Below are 15,449 nucleotides of genomic sequence, written 5' to 3' on the forward strand. Positions count from 1 at the left end.
TGAAAACGATTATTTGAGAATAAATGTATGTTATAGGTGCAATTGGATATAATTGGTGTGAATATTTTGATAAAATTAATGTTTGATACTTGAATGGTCTTTGTAGAGATTTTAGAGTTGTATGGATTGATTGAATAGGTATAATTTTGCTTAAATCAGTTTCTGCAAAATTGTGCAGATTTGCTTACTCGTTGGACGAGCCTACTTGTTTGGGCAAATGAGTTGATCTGCATAATTATGCAGAACACTGATCTGCAGAATTATGCAGATTCGCAAACTCGTTGGGCGAGTAATACTCGTTGGACGAATTTCCAAGTTAGGAACTTTCAGACCTGGATCAGTGGCTGGGCGAGCATAGGCTAGTGGTTGGGTGAATACTACTCGTTGGGCGAATGCTACTCGTTGGGCGAGCATAGGTTAGTGGTTGGGCGAGTAAGTACGGACCTGGAACTTGCATTCTTGAGTGATTTGAATGGTATTTTTTTATGGTTATAGAAGTTTTTTAATTATTATGAATGATGAGTTTATGATATGAGATTGTTTATGAGACTGAGTTGATATTGGTTGATTCTAACCTAAGGAGGATTGGCAGTGATTGTGGTAGTGTATGCATTGAGGTAGAGATTGTCTTAGCAGTTATCCTAACGCTCTAATAACCATTTAAATTCTTAAGTAGAGAGGAATAGCGCATGTGGTGAGAGGAGTAGGAGGTCATAGCCTATGGGTTTTTTCTTGACCATAGGTGTCAATGAATTGATCTTGTATGTGGTAGAGTTTTCACTCTTAATCTGTCACTCTACAAAGCATGAGATGTCACTACAAGTGCAGAACTGACTGGATCCGACCTTAATGTATGTATACAGAGTAGTTGAATCTTAGTTTATAAATATATGTATGTGAATATCTGTTTGTTTGTAGTTGTTACACACACACACACACACACACACACACACACACACACACACACACACACACACACACACACACACACACACACACACACACACACACACACACACACACATATATATATATATATATATATATATATATATATATATATATATATATATATCAATATTATATGATTTAAGAAAATTATTTAAAAGTCATTAATTTATAAATATTGTATGTTTTCTTTTTGCAGTGATAACTTATTCGATGGGAGCAGTGTAGTTGTAGTTTTAAAGGCACATCTCGAGATTGAGGAGCCATCTTTTAGGTCATAAGGAAGTCTCAATAGGAATCTGTTGTAAATGGTTAACTTGTGTTTATAGTTAGAAATGTTTTGTATGTATAATTGATATATTTATATAGTCCGATCATTTGTAAGACTATATTAATATATTTTATACATTTGTTTATCTATTTTGAATACTAGGATGGAACATCCTAATTTATTAGTTTTAAGCTGTTAAAATTAAGATGTTATCTGAACAATTTTAAAAGCATCACATATAGTATTATTAAACAAGTTGATAATTTAGTATCAATATTACTTGAGTTCAAACTACTTCATTCAAAGTGTCACTGTAGGTGCAAATTATTTGAAAGATCATGAATATGTTGAAGTTAACAACGTTTGGCTCGTTTGTGCGAAAGAGGAAGAAAAAACAGTTGGGACGTATATGATGTATATAATGTGGCGTATGGAGACTTTGACTCGTATTGCTTGTGGACATTAAATATTTAGAATATAATAGTATATATATAATTATTTTATTTTATCAATTGTATCTTATGAATTCTTTCACATTGTGATTAATCATAATGCTGAAGCTTTTCTTACACAGAAAAAAATGACCAAGAAAATCAAATTTGTTCAATGAAAGGGAACCACATGTTACTGTACTGTAGTTCTTGAAGTGTTGTTGCAGTTTCTTGATTGGAACACGTGTCTGCAAAAAGAGTTCTCACTGGACCGTCTGAATGAAAACATAAATACTTATTAAAATCATTCATTCAACAAAACTTCAAACTTTAAGATGTAAACAAGGTATGCTTCTAACATTGGATAAATTCTCACATCAAGCTGCATTGGAAATTTCATTTTATTTATACATTATTTTTAGTTTATAAAAAGTAATTTTTTGTATTTTTTATATTATTTATAAAAACTTATTTAAGTAGAACCTTAACAGGATATACTAAAATTTAAAATATCCATCTAAAAAGTATTTCGTACTTAATAATATTTTTATTTCGACATTTAGTTTTGTTTTCAAATATTACTGTATAAATTAAACATTTGCAAATAGTTTTACTTGAATAAATTTATTAATCATTACTAAATTAAAGAATAAATTTATGACAAAAGGAGAAATTGAGTGACAAACACTATAACTTGAAGAAGTAACACTGTATAACCAAATTGTATCAAAAGATACATGATATTCACACTCAAATGATTTATATGCATCAACTAATGCAGAGGGATCGATGTGCAAAATAAATTAAAAGAATGAATATAATTCATGAGCTTATAGGAAAGTAACTTGAATAGAACAGTGTGGTCAAAAACATACTTATTATAATAAAATTGTTCTTAAATTTGATGATAAATATTATTCATTTTAAAATGTGGATTCTATTACAATTTTATTCTTAAAAGACATATCAAAATATAAAAGAAAATAAAGATATTTAAACAATTTTAAAGTATCATATTTTTAAGTGATGTATAACTATTGGATGGGATAGAAACAAAAATATGTTTAAACTTACAATAATTGTTTTTGAAATAAACACTTATTAACATAATTACTAATTTAAGAAAAATAAATAAATTATTTGTTGAAATAAAATAAAATAATCATATTAATAAATAAGCTCTTCCCTTAAACAGGTAAGCACGAATAAATCAACCCAGAATTGCATTACACAGCGGCGGTACAGTGGACAAATACAGAAAAAATGGAGGAAATTTCGAGCAGTCAAACTAAACTAAGATATTAAATGTGTAATAACTTAGAAGGATTTGGTAGTAATGTATTATTATTTCGACACATTAAGATTAGACGCAACACGGTACGCAGAAAATAGATCAATTCATTAACGAAAAAAAAAAACCCGAAATATTTTAATGTTTTACTACAACTTTAGTAAACATGAACTGAAAAATGGAACACTGTACAAAATTAATTACATATGACAAAAAAATCTTTTGATTAAATTATTAACTTCCATTTTATTGCATAACTTTTGTTACCTCACCGATGCACTTATTATTTTGATCACATTGTCAATAAACAAAAAGTAATTAATAGTTTGATTTTCTTGAAGAAAATTTGTGGCTAGGAACAGTGATTTAAATATTAAAGAATGTATATTTAAAAACCTTGGAACCAAATTAAAGCACAAACTTCAGTCATTCCCCATCAAAAGGTCGAGAAACAATTATTTTATCCAGAGGTTAGATGTATCCACTATCAGTGTGCATGACTAAATAAAATATACTTCCGTTACTTCATCAATAATATAAATAATTAAAACAAATAATATACAAATGCATATTTTTAAGATTGCATAACATTAAATGATAAAGTTAATAAACTTAAAAGCATTGTATAAAATTTACATTCGAATAAAATTTCCACACCCAGTATTGAGTAAACAAAATGAACTGATAATGAATTTATTTAAATAAGCTTTATAATAAACACTTAAAATAATAATAATAATATAACCTTGTCTCTACACTAATTTTAATTTATGAATAAATTAATTTACAAAAAACTATAGTACAACTTTTATAAATTATTATATTTAATTTATTTATTAACTAATTTTATCTTACCAAAAATACTTGTTTCAAAGTTTTCTTATTTTTCTTTAAGAAATGCTTTGAAAAAAAATAATTGTCCAGCTACACTCAATTATTATTACAAAAGTTCAGCCAAAATGATTTTTAATTACTTGCATTGTCGAAAATAAATTATATATTTTGTATTTTAACAAAATAAATAAATAATAGATGTATAAACTTCAAATATAAACATGGGTTTAATGAAAGTAATGAAATGATCTAAAAGAGACAAGAAACACCTTTAAGGGTATAAAAGCAATTCAAACTAATTTACTGATCCGACCAATTTTAGACGATTCTTGATCCATTATTTAACTCATAAGTTTCATGATCAGCTAACGTTTAGAACAAACCGGTTATCTGTCCAACCATCCAGATTCTCAGACTTAGCTGCAGAACTATTTTTTACACAATAACAATCTAATGCTAATGCAGGCGTTATAACCAACAAAGATCATCACAAATCCAAAGACACATTCTACAAAATGAGATCTTATCCATGAATAATCAATCTCGAAAATAAAATGCTGTCCAGGTTAATAAAGAACAAGATATACATCGTCCCAAAAAAACTTTATAAACCAATAAAAAAATAAGATTAGACGAGTTTGAAAACTTGGCTACCATTTCACCCAGCAAATTCCTGTACATTGCCATCTCTTCAATTAAGGTTCATTAGGCTTACCCTACGCCTTCTAATGACCTCAATATTCACAAAGATATATATTTTTTTTTTTAATTTTTGAGAATATGTTAGAACAGCACTGCTTGGCAGTTACGGGAGGTCCCAGACAACTGGGAGATCCCAGACAATATATACCTAGCAGCAAAAACTTTGGATTTACATGATATATAATAATCAAGGAAAGATACATCTCCCTAATGATCTTAAGTTTCCAACAAAAACCCACAAAAAAGCACATAAAGCAATAAGAATAGGGAAGAAAAGGAATGAAAATCCCTTTCTGCCTGCTTTCTTCGTAGTTACGGTGTCTTTACCTGCAGCAATGTTTGTGTGCCTGAGCTTTACCCGGCTGAAGCTAGACATTCGATTCAAAGCTCGATTCACCAAAGCACTTTCAGCAGCTGATGCAGGAGTAGTAGGTATTGACTCAACAAAGGCCCAGAGAGAAGAGGAGAAGCTACTTGTAGAAACATCTTCCACGGTGCTACTTTGATTGTAATTGCCTTCCGTAGGAAAGCTGAGAGATTCACATACAACACCTAAAACATGACCAAAAAACAAAAAACTAGCATATATCAGGGGATAGCCTAAGACATTTGTTTTAGATTTTACAAAACAGACACTTGAAACTGGCTCGGCTCTCATTTTCCCAGAGGGAATATTAAGTCAGAAAACTTAATTTGAGTTTTAAAAGCTATCAAAATGGCACAAATTTTATACTCCAGAAAAGTTCCTGCCAAGCATAAGCTGGCATGTCAATCAAGAGCATTAAACTGTGAAGAGCTCAGAACAAATGAGATGGGAAGCTTGCATCTCCATCCGAATCAAAGAGTAAAATCATTTTTTGGCAGTGGAGCAACACTGTATCGTGTGCTGTTGACTATACCTGGGGATGATAGCGAGCAAGAATCAACAAAGCCTTCTTCTGATCGAATCAGGGTGTTTCTTTCACCGTGCATCCACAAGTCACCAACAGTTTTGTTGGCATCCTCTGGATTGGATAGCAACTGGTAACTTTGACTTTCGTTATTGTTGCTGACAAGGGCATTTGTATATGCATGTGAATCTGTTTCGTGAATTATTGGCCCCAGGTCACGAAGAAACATCTCTGCATCTTGGTACAGATCAAGTTCACTTAACCCATCTTCAAACTGCAGGTACTCCACCGGATTTTCCACATTTGCAAACGTAGATTCATTATCAATGAGATCATTAATTTCCAAAAAGCCAACCTTATCCAAGTCAAGCCCCTTTGTTTTTATGTTGAAGGCAGAAGAAACCTCAGAAGCTTCAGAAACTTGTAAATGAGAACTAGCCGGCTGGTTGAAATCAAAGCTGGGCTGCACATCAAAATATTGACAGCTATGATCGGTTGTCTCAGGGAACATAACCACCTCAGAGAACTGATCCACAACGGTACTTTGCGTTTCTTCAGAAACAATCTACACAATTTTAGGACAAATATCAGTAAATGACTAGAAAATAAAAGGGCAACAAATCATCAGTAGCTAGGAAAAATCTGATAAAGGACGAAAGGAAGACCAACATTACAATCAACAAATAAATGAGACTGCCTTCTAGTTTCTTTATTTCAGTAGAGATATTCAAAATGTATTATTTTTCAGTATTCACAAATCCAAAACCACAACATATAGCAGCTTTTCATATATTTTTACCGAACAAGATGAATAAGCTACAAATTTTTGCGGTCATATTGGAAGCCAGTTTATAACCAACGACGTCAACAATAATCTTTACCCCCCAGGTAAGGGGAATCAGTTTATAGAAAAAAAGATCAGAACTTGGAAAAGTATAAATAATGACATATATAGTATATGCTGCTAAAGGTTTCCTTCCCCTTCACCCTACCCACATCATAAACAAAAAGGAAATGAAGGTGGATCTAAATCAAAGAAGAAAATTTGAGAAGATCACAGACCTGAGGAAAGTCAAGATAACCATTCACATGCTGCTGATCAAGGACAAGCTCATCATCCAAAATTTCTCTAATGATGTCATTGATTTCATCATCAAGCAAAGGATGCAATGCATTCCCATCCTCAGGGACAACATTTGGAGCCTCCTGATCAGTTATGTTAATATTAAAATCCACAATGTCATCATCCGCTGCCCACTCTTGTTCATTAAATGGTGCACCATACTGTTCACCATTTTTAGGACCAGGTCCGCTTTTCTTGAAAACCTTATAAAGTGCATAGTAGTCCTGATAATGAATTTATTTAAAAAACCGAAAGTCAGTACATTTACTCTTACCATCGTCAAAACAGCAAGGAAAACACATGAAGAAGTTTGAAGAAAAATGGTACCTTAACATCTTGGCATCTCTTAAGCTCCTCTTCATCCATGGTGTATTCATGCATAACCCAATCAGTCCGTGTACCACTAGGAGCTCTGCCTATATAGAAAACCAGGGTTTTTTTCACTCCAACTGCCCTAGAATTGCATATCACATTACGATCCTTTCCTGTTGCCTTCCAGTATCCATGTCTGGTGGCTCGGTTAGACCTTGCACCATTAGGATACTTCCTATCTCTGTGACAGAAAAAGAACCATTGCCTATCTCCAGTTTTCAGTATGGATTGCCCTGCAAAATATTAGAAGCCATTAATTAGCTAGTATCCAAACAAGAATAAACTGAATGGCAGCCAGAGTTTTATGAAACAGATTAAAGAAAAAGAAATCATGAGACTGGATATACAAGATAAGTATAGATGCACATAATATCAAAATCTATATAATTTCTGTAAGATAAGCCAAAACTTTAGAACTCCAAAGCACTCACAATATTGAAACATCAATTCCTATTAAATAGCCACCATATCAACGAAGAGATCTCGAACTAACCAACCAAGCAACCCCACCCCCTCCCCCTCATATAAAAAAAAATAAAGAGAGCGTAAATGAAATCAGTCCACAAAGCTAAGGAAAACAAAACCCCTGCGAGCACCCTAACATAAAAAACAAAACATATTGACAGCAACACAAAAATAACTTGAACCGCTAATTAGAGCTAAATATAAAACACCAAATAACACTCAACGCCTTATTGAAGTAAACCCAAGTCAAAAATTGGTACTGCACCAAAAAAAACGCACCCAAAACATCACTTCATCAAAATGCTAAGAACAGTCTCATAACAAATATTTACAACACGAAGATCTGAATTCTCATCCCCACATGAACTTCTAATCGAACAAACAAAACAACCAAATGAAAAGAAACACAAGGGTAGTCAACGCCATAACAATCAGTCAATCATCGACTAAAAAAAATTATAAAGTATAAAGAGGAGAGATCAAATACCAGGCAACTCCTCAGGATCCCACTTATACACATCGGTTTCACGAATAACGTTGAGCTTCAGCCTCTTCCCACAAATCTTCCGCTTCAGATAGTACATCACCAACTCCTCATCCGTGGGATGGAAGCGAAAACCCGGCATCGACGACATCATCTGGCTGAAACAATCAGCAGAACCATATTCCGAAGCCTCACCCATTCTCGATCGTGAGCAAAAACCAAACAACCTCGATCACCCACACCAAACACTACCACTTTCAAAATCAAATCCAAAACCCCCAACAATATGACACGACGCGAACCCCGAGTACTCGAAACCGGCGATCGAAGCCTAGAATCAAAAAACCTAACCAGGGAAATAGAGAACAAAATTTTGGGAATAAAGAAGTGGCGAAGCAAAAATCCCACAACTACATGGTACGAATCGAACCTCCGGGTGAGAGGATCCGAAGACCGAGCTGCGGAACGAAAAACCTAATCCAAGGGTGTTAGAAAGGAACGAAACGCGTGAATTGGGAAAATTGTGAGAGGTTTTGGTTTGGGTTTGGGATAGTGTTGCGGTCAAAGAAGGAAGCTGATATCAGTGGTTGGAGGAACCTTCCTCTGAGGTAGATCAAGTGCCCTTGAGTGAGGGAGTGAGAGTGTGAGATCATCCACGTGATGCGATTGCGTGGGTCTCAAGATTCAACAGTTCCGTGATTTGCCGTGATTAGAGCATTGGGGTCAGAGGTGTACCGGTCACACAATAGGCCGGGTGTATGAGATTGGGATATTGGGTGTGAACATTCGGGTTGGGAATCATACACTCCAAGTCATACTTTTCTTATCCCATACAGTGGTTTCCATTTTTGACTATTAATTGAATGGGTATACGTTAATATGTTAATAGTTTCTTTTATTGTAATTTAAAAATAAAATTGAAAAGTTTTATATATAATTTATTAAAATCAATAAAACCTTTTGTATTGCTTTTTTATCCGAAGAACGTCGTGGGAGTCATGTTTATCAGCTATTACTCTACTGTTAGTATGTAATAAATTTAGTGAAAATATTTAATTTCTTTACATTTAATTTTAACAATGATATACCTAAATTTTAACATGTATCATTTTCAAATAATTATAACACCAATTTAACAAAATATATCAAATTAAATTTTTTTACAAAAATAAAAATTAAATAAGTAAAAAATTGTAATATCCATTTAAATAGAATAATTATATTAAATAAAACATCACATAATTATACCAACTAACCAAGTCATGTCTCATTTTATACCAACCTCATTTTATACCAACACATCAATTTCAGTTTCATTACATCTCATAAAAAATGCATAGTGTCATACTTTAAGTTTTAAAAGTAAATCAATCAATCATTGAAGCAACCAAATAATTCAAAATTAATTCAAAATCAATATGTTGTCAATCCCGCTTAAGCTGAAGAGCTCTCGCTTAGACGACATGAGCCCCTCGCTTAAGCTAAATGCTTTCGTCTGGGCAAGATTGCAAATAGGTAGCACTGTAAGTTTATGCAAGTTCTCGCTTAAGCGATACCTCCTCGTCTGAGCGAGACTTCCCTCACTCAAAACTGGAGTCTGTCGCCTGAGCGACACTCGAGCACGAACCCAGGAGAGTTTCTGTTATTCTCACCTAGACGAGACTTGCTCACCTGAGCGAAAACATGTTTCTCTCCCTACTCATGCATGCAGCCTCAAACACCAAACCAGAAACACAACAAGATATTTTCACTCCAACTTCAACATCATTCAAACACCAAGAACATAAAACAGACAAAAATCGAACAAAATATCTTAAAAACATGAAGTCCTAGCTTCCTTACTTGAACAGATGCTTGCCAACTAACAAAGACACCCAAAGAAGAGCACCACAGCCAGCGACAGAGCTTGGTTGGAGCAGGCGGGGGCCACGACCCCCTCCCCCAAAATTTTTAATTTTTTTTAACTTTTTTTTTATTTTTTAAATTATATATATTTATAATTTGTTAAATTATTTATGTTTATAAATTTTTTAAATTATATGTGTATTTTTAAATTAGAGAGTAGTATATTAAAAAATTAATGAAAATAAAATTATGTATTTTTTATTTTTTTATAGGATATAATATTTAATGTTAATAAATAATAAAATATTAAATCAAATATAATAAAGAAAATAAATTATTAAGATAATTTTTATTTTTTATTTTTATTGTCTTTTTTAGTTTTTCACATGTTGTATTTATCTCTTACCCTTACCTGATTTCTTTTTATTACGTTACCACACAGGAAGAAAAAAAGTAATTTTCTCTTGTCTCACTTGGTAGTGAATTGATTATCATAATTTTTGTTAGTAATTATGTCTCTCAATTATTAATTATATTATGATAAATTACTTTTTAGTCTTAAACTTGTTTTTTAAATAGGTATATTGTTGAAAAACAAAAGAATAAATTCATTTTTTAGAATTGATAAAAGAAGAGTCAAGATCAAAACATGACAATACGGTTGTTAATCGCATAACAATGGCGACTTTTGAATTGATATGTGCACATTAGAAAAATGGGAAATAAATATTTTGTAAATAATATGATTATTTATATTGAAGAAAAAAAAGCTAAAAAATTTAGTTATGATTAAATTATTTGATAAGTTTAAGGATATGAAAAAACGATGGACAATCAGATAGTTAGTGTAGTTTGTTTTATAGTTATAGCTATACTAGAATATTATTTACTTTCATTGAATGAGTGACGACAATAATATTAAATATGTAAATTTTCAGTACATTATTTTGGTTCCCCATATATTTTAATCAAGATTCGTCACTGACCACAGCTCTAAAGACGAACTATGCAATTGTAAACTACGGACATAACGGCGAGAATAAATCTCTAGGGACAACCCAAGACTAAACCAAGGTAACCGAGCAGGAAGAGGAGAAAAAAAGGGAAAGATTGAACTTAACTTACATGGAGGAAGGACGTTCTGCTAGCTCGGATGAGAAACTTGCTCAAACCCTAACAAAGTTTCTGTTGGAGAAGAAAGTAAGGGAGGAGAACTGTCTTACAAAAAAAAGTATAATGAAATAGTAAGTGTCTAGAAGGGATTTTGGAGTACTAAATGAGCTGACTTGGGACCCTCTAATAAAGTCAGACTCAAACCTTATTAGAGCATAAAAATGGACTTAAAAAAATAAATATTACAATTATAAATTTAGATAAAAAAGCAAAATACTAATTAAATTTTTTTATTAAAAAAAACTCTCACGGGTAAAAAAAAAACTACTACGTAACATTATTATATTTATTCCGTTTTTTCATATAACTTTCATCAATTTTAATTAGTATATATTTTTTTTATGAAAAATGTATCACTCTATTTAGTTTCATGCTTACAATCAATATACATGCATAATTTAATCGAAAAAATTAAATTTATTAAATACTAAAAGTACAAAAAAATTTAACAAAACTCAATTAAATTTTTTTAAACTTATCGAAAACTGAATTAAAAATTTCAAATTTATCTTATACTTAAAACATATTATATATATATATATATATATATATATACATTAATTATATATACATTTTAATCTTACGATATTATTAAGTGACACTACAAACTATATAAGAAAATGTGTTGTTGTCTGTCCAATTACGAAAAATGGCAAAAAAAAAACTCTTTTCGAACGTTCGCGATGGAAGGATGCTTGATCGGGTTCACGGGCTTGCAACACGTGGATCCATCACTATTTCTCTCATTTCCTAGCATCAAAGTTAGGTCACGGAGGGGCGAAAAAGAAAATGCCCCAATCATTTTCGCGTCTCCCAAAAACGTTTCTTTTCTCTCTGAAGGGAGAAGGTACAGAGAAGGGAGAGAAGATAAAGTGCAAAAAAACAATAAAATTAGTTCAAGTTTGAAATAAAAATTCGAACTTTTGGAGATCTTCGGAATCTCACAACTGTCACCACTGTTTATCCCTTTCAGATTATGCCCTAGATCTGATCGACCAATGCGCTGAAAACATTTTTAGCGTCTGTGTATCCCGGTAAGCTATGGTTCTAGATTCTATTATGGGTTATTTTTTTATGTTGTTGGAATGTTTCTTGCTTTGAATTTGGTTTCTGATAACTTATGGGGAAGTTTCAAAATCTTCACACTCTCAGGTTTTTGGAATTCAACGCGGTTTAATGAAAAACTCTGTTTCTCTTTTTGTTTTTCTTTCTTTGGTTTTTGCGAAGTATTAGAATAAGTAAACAAACACACGTCAAGCTGTTAGTTATTTTTGTTTCTTCTTGTGTCTGCTCATCAAGTGATCAGTCTTGAATTTTCTTTTCAGGGAGTGAAGGAGCTTGTCCAAGTTAAGATCTTTAGCTGTAATGCAGCTTTGACTTGCTGAGTTTGTTTCTGGCTGGGATTGTTTTTGCTTGGAATTGACTTGTTTCCACGTTTGGATCTGTACAATGGTTTTCTGGGAAGGATATGTGAGCGATGAATTGATGGGCACGTTTGCCCCTATTGTGATTTATTGGGTATATGCTGGATTTTATCACTTGCTCCCGCCTTTAGAGAAGTATCGGTTGCATACTATGAAAGACGAGGAAAACAAGAATTTGGTTCCCTTTTCAACAGTTGTGAAGGGTGTTTTGCTTCAGCAGCTTGTTCAGGCAATTGTTGCTCTATTCTTGGTCAGTTCTTCAGTTCTTCTACATTTCAGTTAGTTTCTACAAATAACATTTGTCGTTAACATAGTATTTTACTTGAAAGAACTATTCAAGTTTGAGCACTGTTGCTTGCTGATGCTTTTCTTCTCAGTGTTGTTAATAGCATTTTTAAAATGAATCTGTCATTCCATTTTCTAGTTTGTGTTTAGTAAGATTATCCCTACTTCTAATTGTTCCTTGGTTGCTTTCATCTATTTAGATTTTTGGACAAATGACCCTTTATGTTTCTCATATCCTCCCTTCCCATCTTAAAAGGACAAGAGCCTCTTTGTTTGATTTGCAAAATGACATGGCATTAGTTATGTTAAAGCTGCAACTTCTGCATTAAACGAGAAGGCGTTTCATAAAATACCTTTGGCTGAATTAATTGATTAAAAAATTTTAATACCCATAATTAGACCAATGAAAGAGTAATATTAGGAAAACCAAGCCCGAAATGTAGAAGAGCACAAGTGACTCTTCTATTAGTGCAAAGTGATTTTGATAACATGTATTTCACGTATAATGCTTGGGAATAAGAGAGAGCGATCAGTGATTTCAATTAGGTAGTTGCTTCTTTACGTTTTCATCCATTTCTGTTTTTTTTGCTTTCTCATGCTCTCACAGACACAATATTTTGAGCGTGAAAACTCTATGAATTAATTTATATGTAATCATTTCCCACCATGTAACGAGTTTGATTTGTCCATCTCAAAACAATAGTCTTTAGCTATAATTAAGAATGATCCATCCTTGTTTTTCATGAATTGTTCAGCTTCAAATATATAAGCTCTTTATTGGGTAAAATATATTTTCAGCTTGACAGGGCGTCACGTGTCTCTCTATACGGGATCTACTAAATTGCATGGTGTGGCATGTTCATCGAGTGGTCTGTCCAATTGCTTGATATGTGAATGGTTTGATGTTAGATATGAGCTTCCATCTAGACATGTTAGGTGGCATATCAACAGTGAAGGTGTGATATGAAAATATAAATAAGAAAAGAATATTATATAGTCATCTACTGTTAGATATGATTTCACAGTTGTTGATTATCTGCTTATAAATAAAGTATGACTGTTGTATATAAGGCAGGCCGAAACAATAACTGAAGCGCCGTGTTGGCCCCTTGATCTCTTTGTTTCTCTTATATTTATACTTTCTGTTTGTTCTTCTTCTCTCTTCCCTCTTTCTTTCGGTCATTTTGTTTCATGCTATATAATAGTTGATTATTTGGAAGAATCAATCTACATTATAATTTTTAGTTGAATATTTTCTTGTAAATTAGGTTTGGCTTTCAGTTGAGACTCTGCCTTCTGCCTTTTCATTCATGGGAATTTAGGTTCCACTTAAGTGTAAAATTTAGTCTGAATTTGTAATGAACTTTTGTAGCCCTGGCAAAAGAAGAGATATTATAAGGAAGAAAGAGAAATCACATTTGGAGACAGTATAGGAATACCAACACCACCACCGCCAAAGTCTTATCCCACTAGGTGAAGTTGGCTACATGGATTTCACAACGCCATTAAATGGTTACAGACCAATTTTTTTGGAGATGTTATTTACCATGAGATCCCTCTTCACAACTTCCTTTATATTAAAATTTAACGGACCCTTTATAGTAGTAGAACGTGGCTATTACTTAAATGATGTGTTTAAGTATGTTAAATTATTAAGTAAACTGTTTGGAATTTCTAGATAGCTGATAAAAATTATAGTGGACCTATCATAATAAATGTCTGGAGAGAGAGAAATTACCTATGCAGTGTTAGAAATCAAACAGTTTTCTGTAGACAAATTCTTTAGCTGTTTCTGATGATACGCATCCTGCAACTTTGCAGTTGACTACAACGACGAATGCATCCGGGGTTATAGTGCAGCCTTCTATGCCGAAGCAAATCTTGCAGATCCTTATTGCGATGTTTGTGATGGATACATGGCAGTACTTTGTGCATAGGTACATGCATCAGAACAAGTTTTTATATCGCCATATCCACTCCCAGCATCACAGACTGGTGGTTCCTTATGCAATAGGAGCCCTTTACAATCACCCTATGGAGGGTCTTCTACTTGACACTGTAGGTGGTGCCATCTCATTTCTTGTCTCAGGGATGACTGCAAGAACAGCAGTTGTATTCTTCTGCTTTGCTGTGGTGAAAACTGTTGATGATCACTGTGGACTGTGGTTACCTGGCAACATCTTCCATTTGCTTTTCCAGAACAACACAGCTTACCATGACATTCATCATCAACTACAAGGGCTCAAGTACAATTATTCTCAGCCATTCTTTTCCATATGGGACAGACTTCTTGGCACATACATGCCTTTCAATCTTGTAAAAAGGCCTGGAGGGGGGTTTGAGGCAAGGCTGGCAGCGAAGGAATAGTCACATTGTAATTCTTGAAACCCACATCAGAACCCATATTTTTTTTCTTTAGGACCAGACCAGAGGTTTATTATAGGCATTTCTCAAGTTGATTGGAGCTTAGTGTTTTTTTTTTTCAGTTCATCTTGTTACTGTAGGTTTTGCCAACCCACCTTGTGTAGCATAACTATGATGATGTGATTAAGGAGTTTTTTTTTTTTTTTTTTATAATTATAATTATTTATTATCATGTACTTAAAACAATTTTTCGAGGTGTAAGTTGCTAAAAGAGTACTAGATTTTTACGCTGTCACTATTTGTTATTCCTTATTCCTACTACTACTACTACGGTTCCCTTGTATCATTTCATTTACTATGAACTTTTATTGTAATCCAGAACACCATTGGGTGGAAGATATCATTATATAGTTCATTTACATTTAAATGCTTAAAGAGTAACTATATATTTGTCTTTGAAAATGTCAACTACGATTGAATGTTCCTGTATATATAAGTTAGTGTTACAATTTGTTTGTTATAAATCTGTAAGAAAATGATTATTTTT

The 15,449-nt window shown here is 32.8% G+C and overlaps 2 protein-coding genes across 2 annotated transcripts; one reads left to right on the plus strand and one right to left on the minus strand.

Annotated features, from left to right (window-relative positions):
* Positions 1–4,412: 4,412 nt before the first annotated feature.
* On the minus strand, positions 4,413–8,381 carry LOC114190985 (NAC domain-containing protein 17-like). Its single transcript, XM_028080091.2, has 5 exons — positions 7,815–8,381; positions 6,818–7,095; positions 6,430–6,714; positions 5,377–5,932; positions 4,413–5,029 (listed from the first exon to the last, which is right to left on the minus strand). The coding sequence occupies exons 1-5, from the start codon at positions 8,008–8,010 to the stop codon at positions 4,665–4,667; spliced, it is 1,680 nt and encodes a 559-aa protein (XP_027935892.2). The 5' UTR covers positions 8,011–8,381; the 3' UTR covers positions 4,413–4,664.
* A 3,225-nt stretch (positions 8,382–11,606) lies between these two features.
* Positions 11,607–15,115, plus strand: LOC114192168 (very-long-chain aldehyde decarbonylase GL1-9-like). The gene is made up of 3 exons (XM_028081793.2): positions 11,607–11,863; positions 12,155–12,503; positions 14,360–15,115. Exons 2-3 carry the CDS (start codon positions 12,279–12,281, stop codon positions 14,903–14,905), a joined length of 771 nt encoding a protein of 256 aa, XP_027937594.1. The 5' UTR covers positions 11,607–11,863; positions 12,155–12,278; the 3' UTR covers positions 14,906–15,115.
* The last annotated feature ends 334 nt before the right edge of the window (positions 15,116–15,449 follow it).

This window comes from Vigna unguiculata, chromosome 7 (genome assembly GCF_037176805.1).
Source record: "Vigna unguiculata cultivar grain cowpea cultivar isolate G323 ecotype 2 chromosome 7, ASM3717680v1, whole genome shotgun sequence".
Classification (NCBI taxonomy): Eukaryota; Viridiplantae; Streptophyta; class Magnoliopsida; order Fabales; family Fabaceae; genus Vigna; species Vigna unguiculata.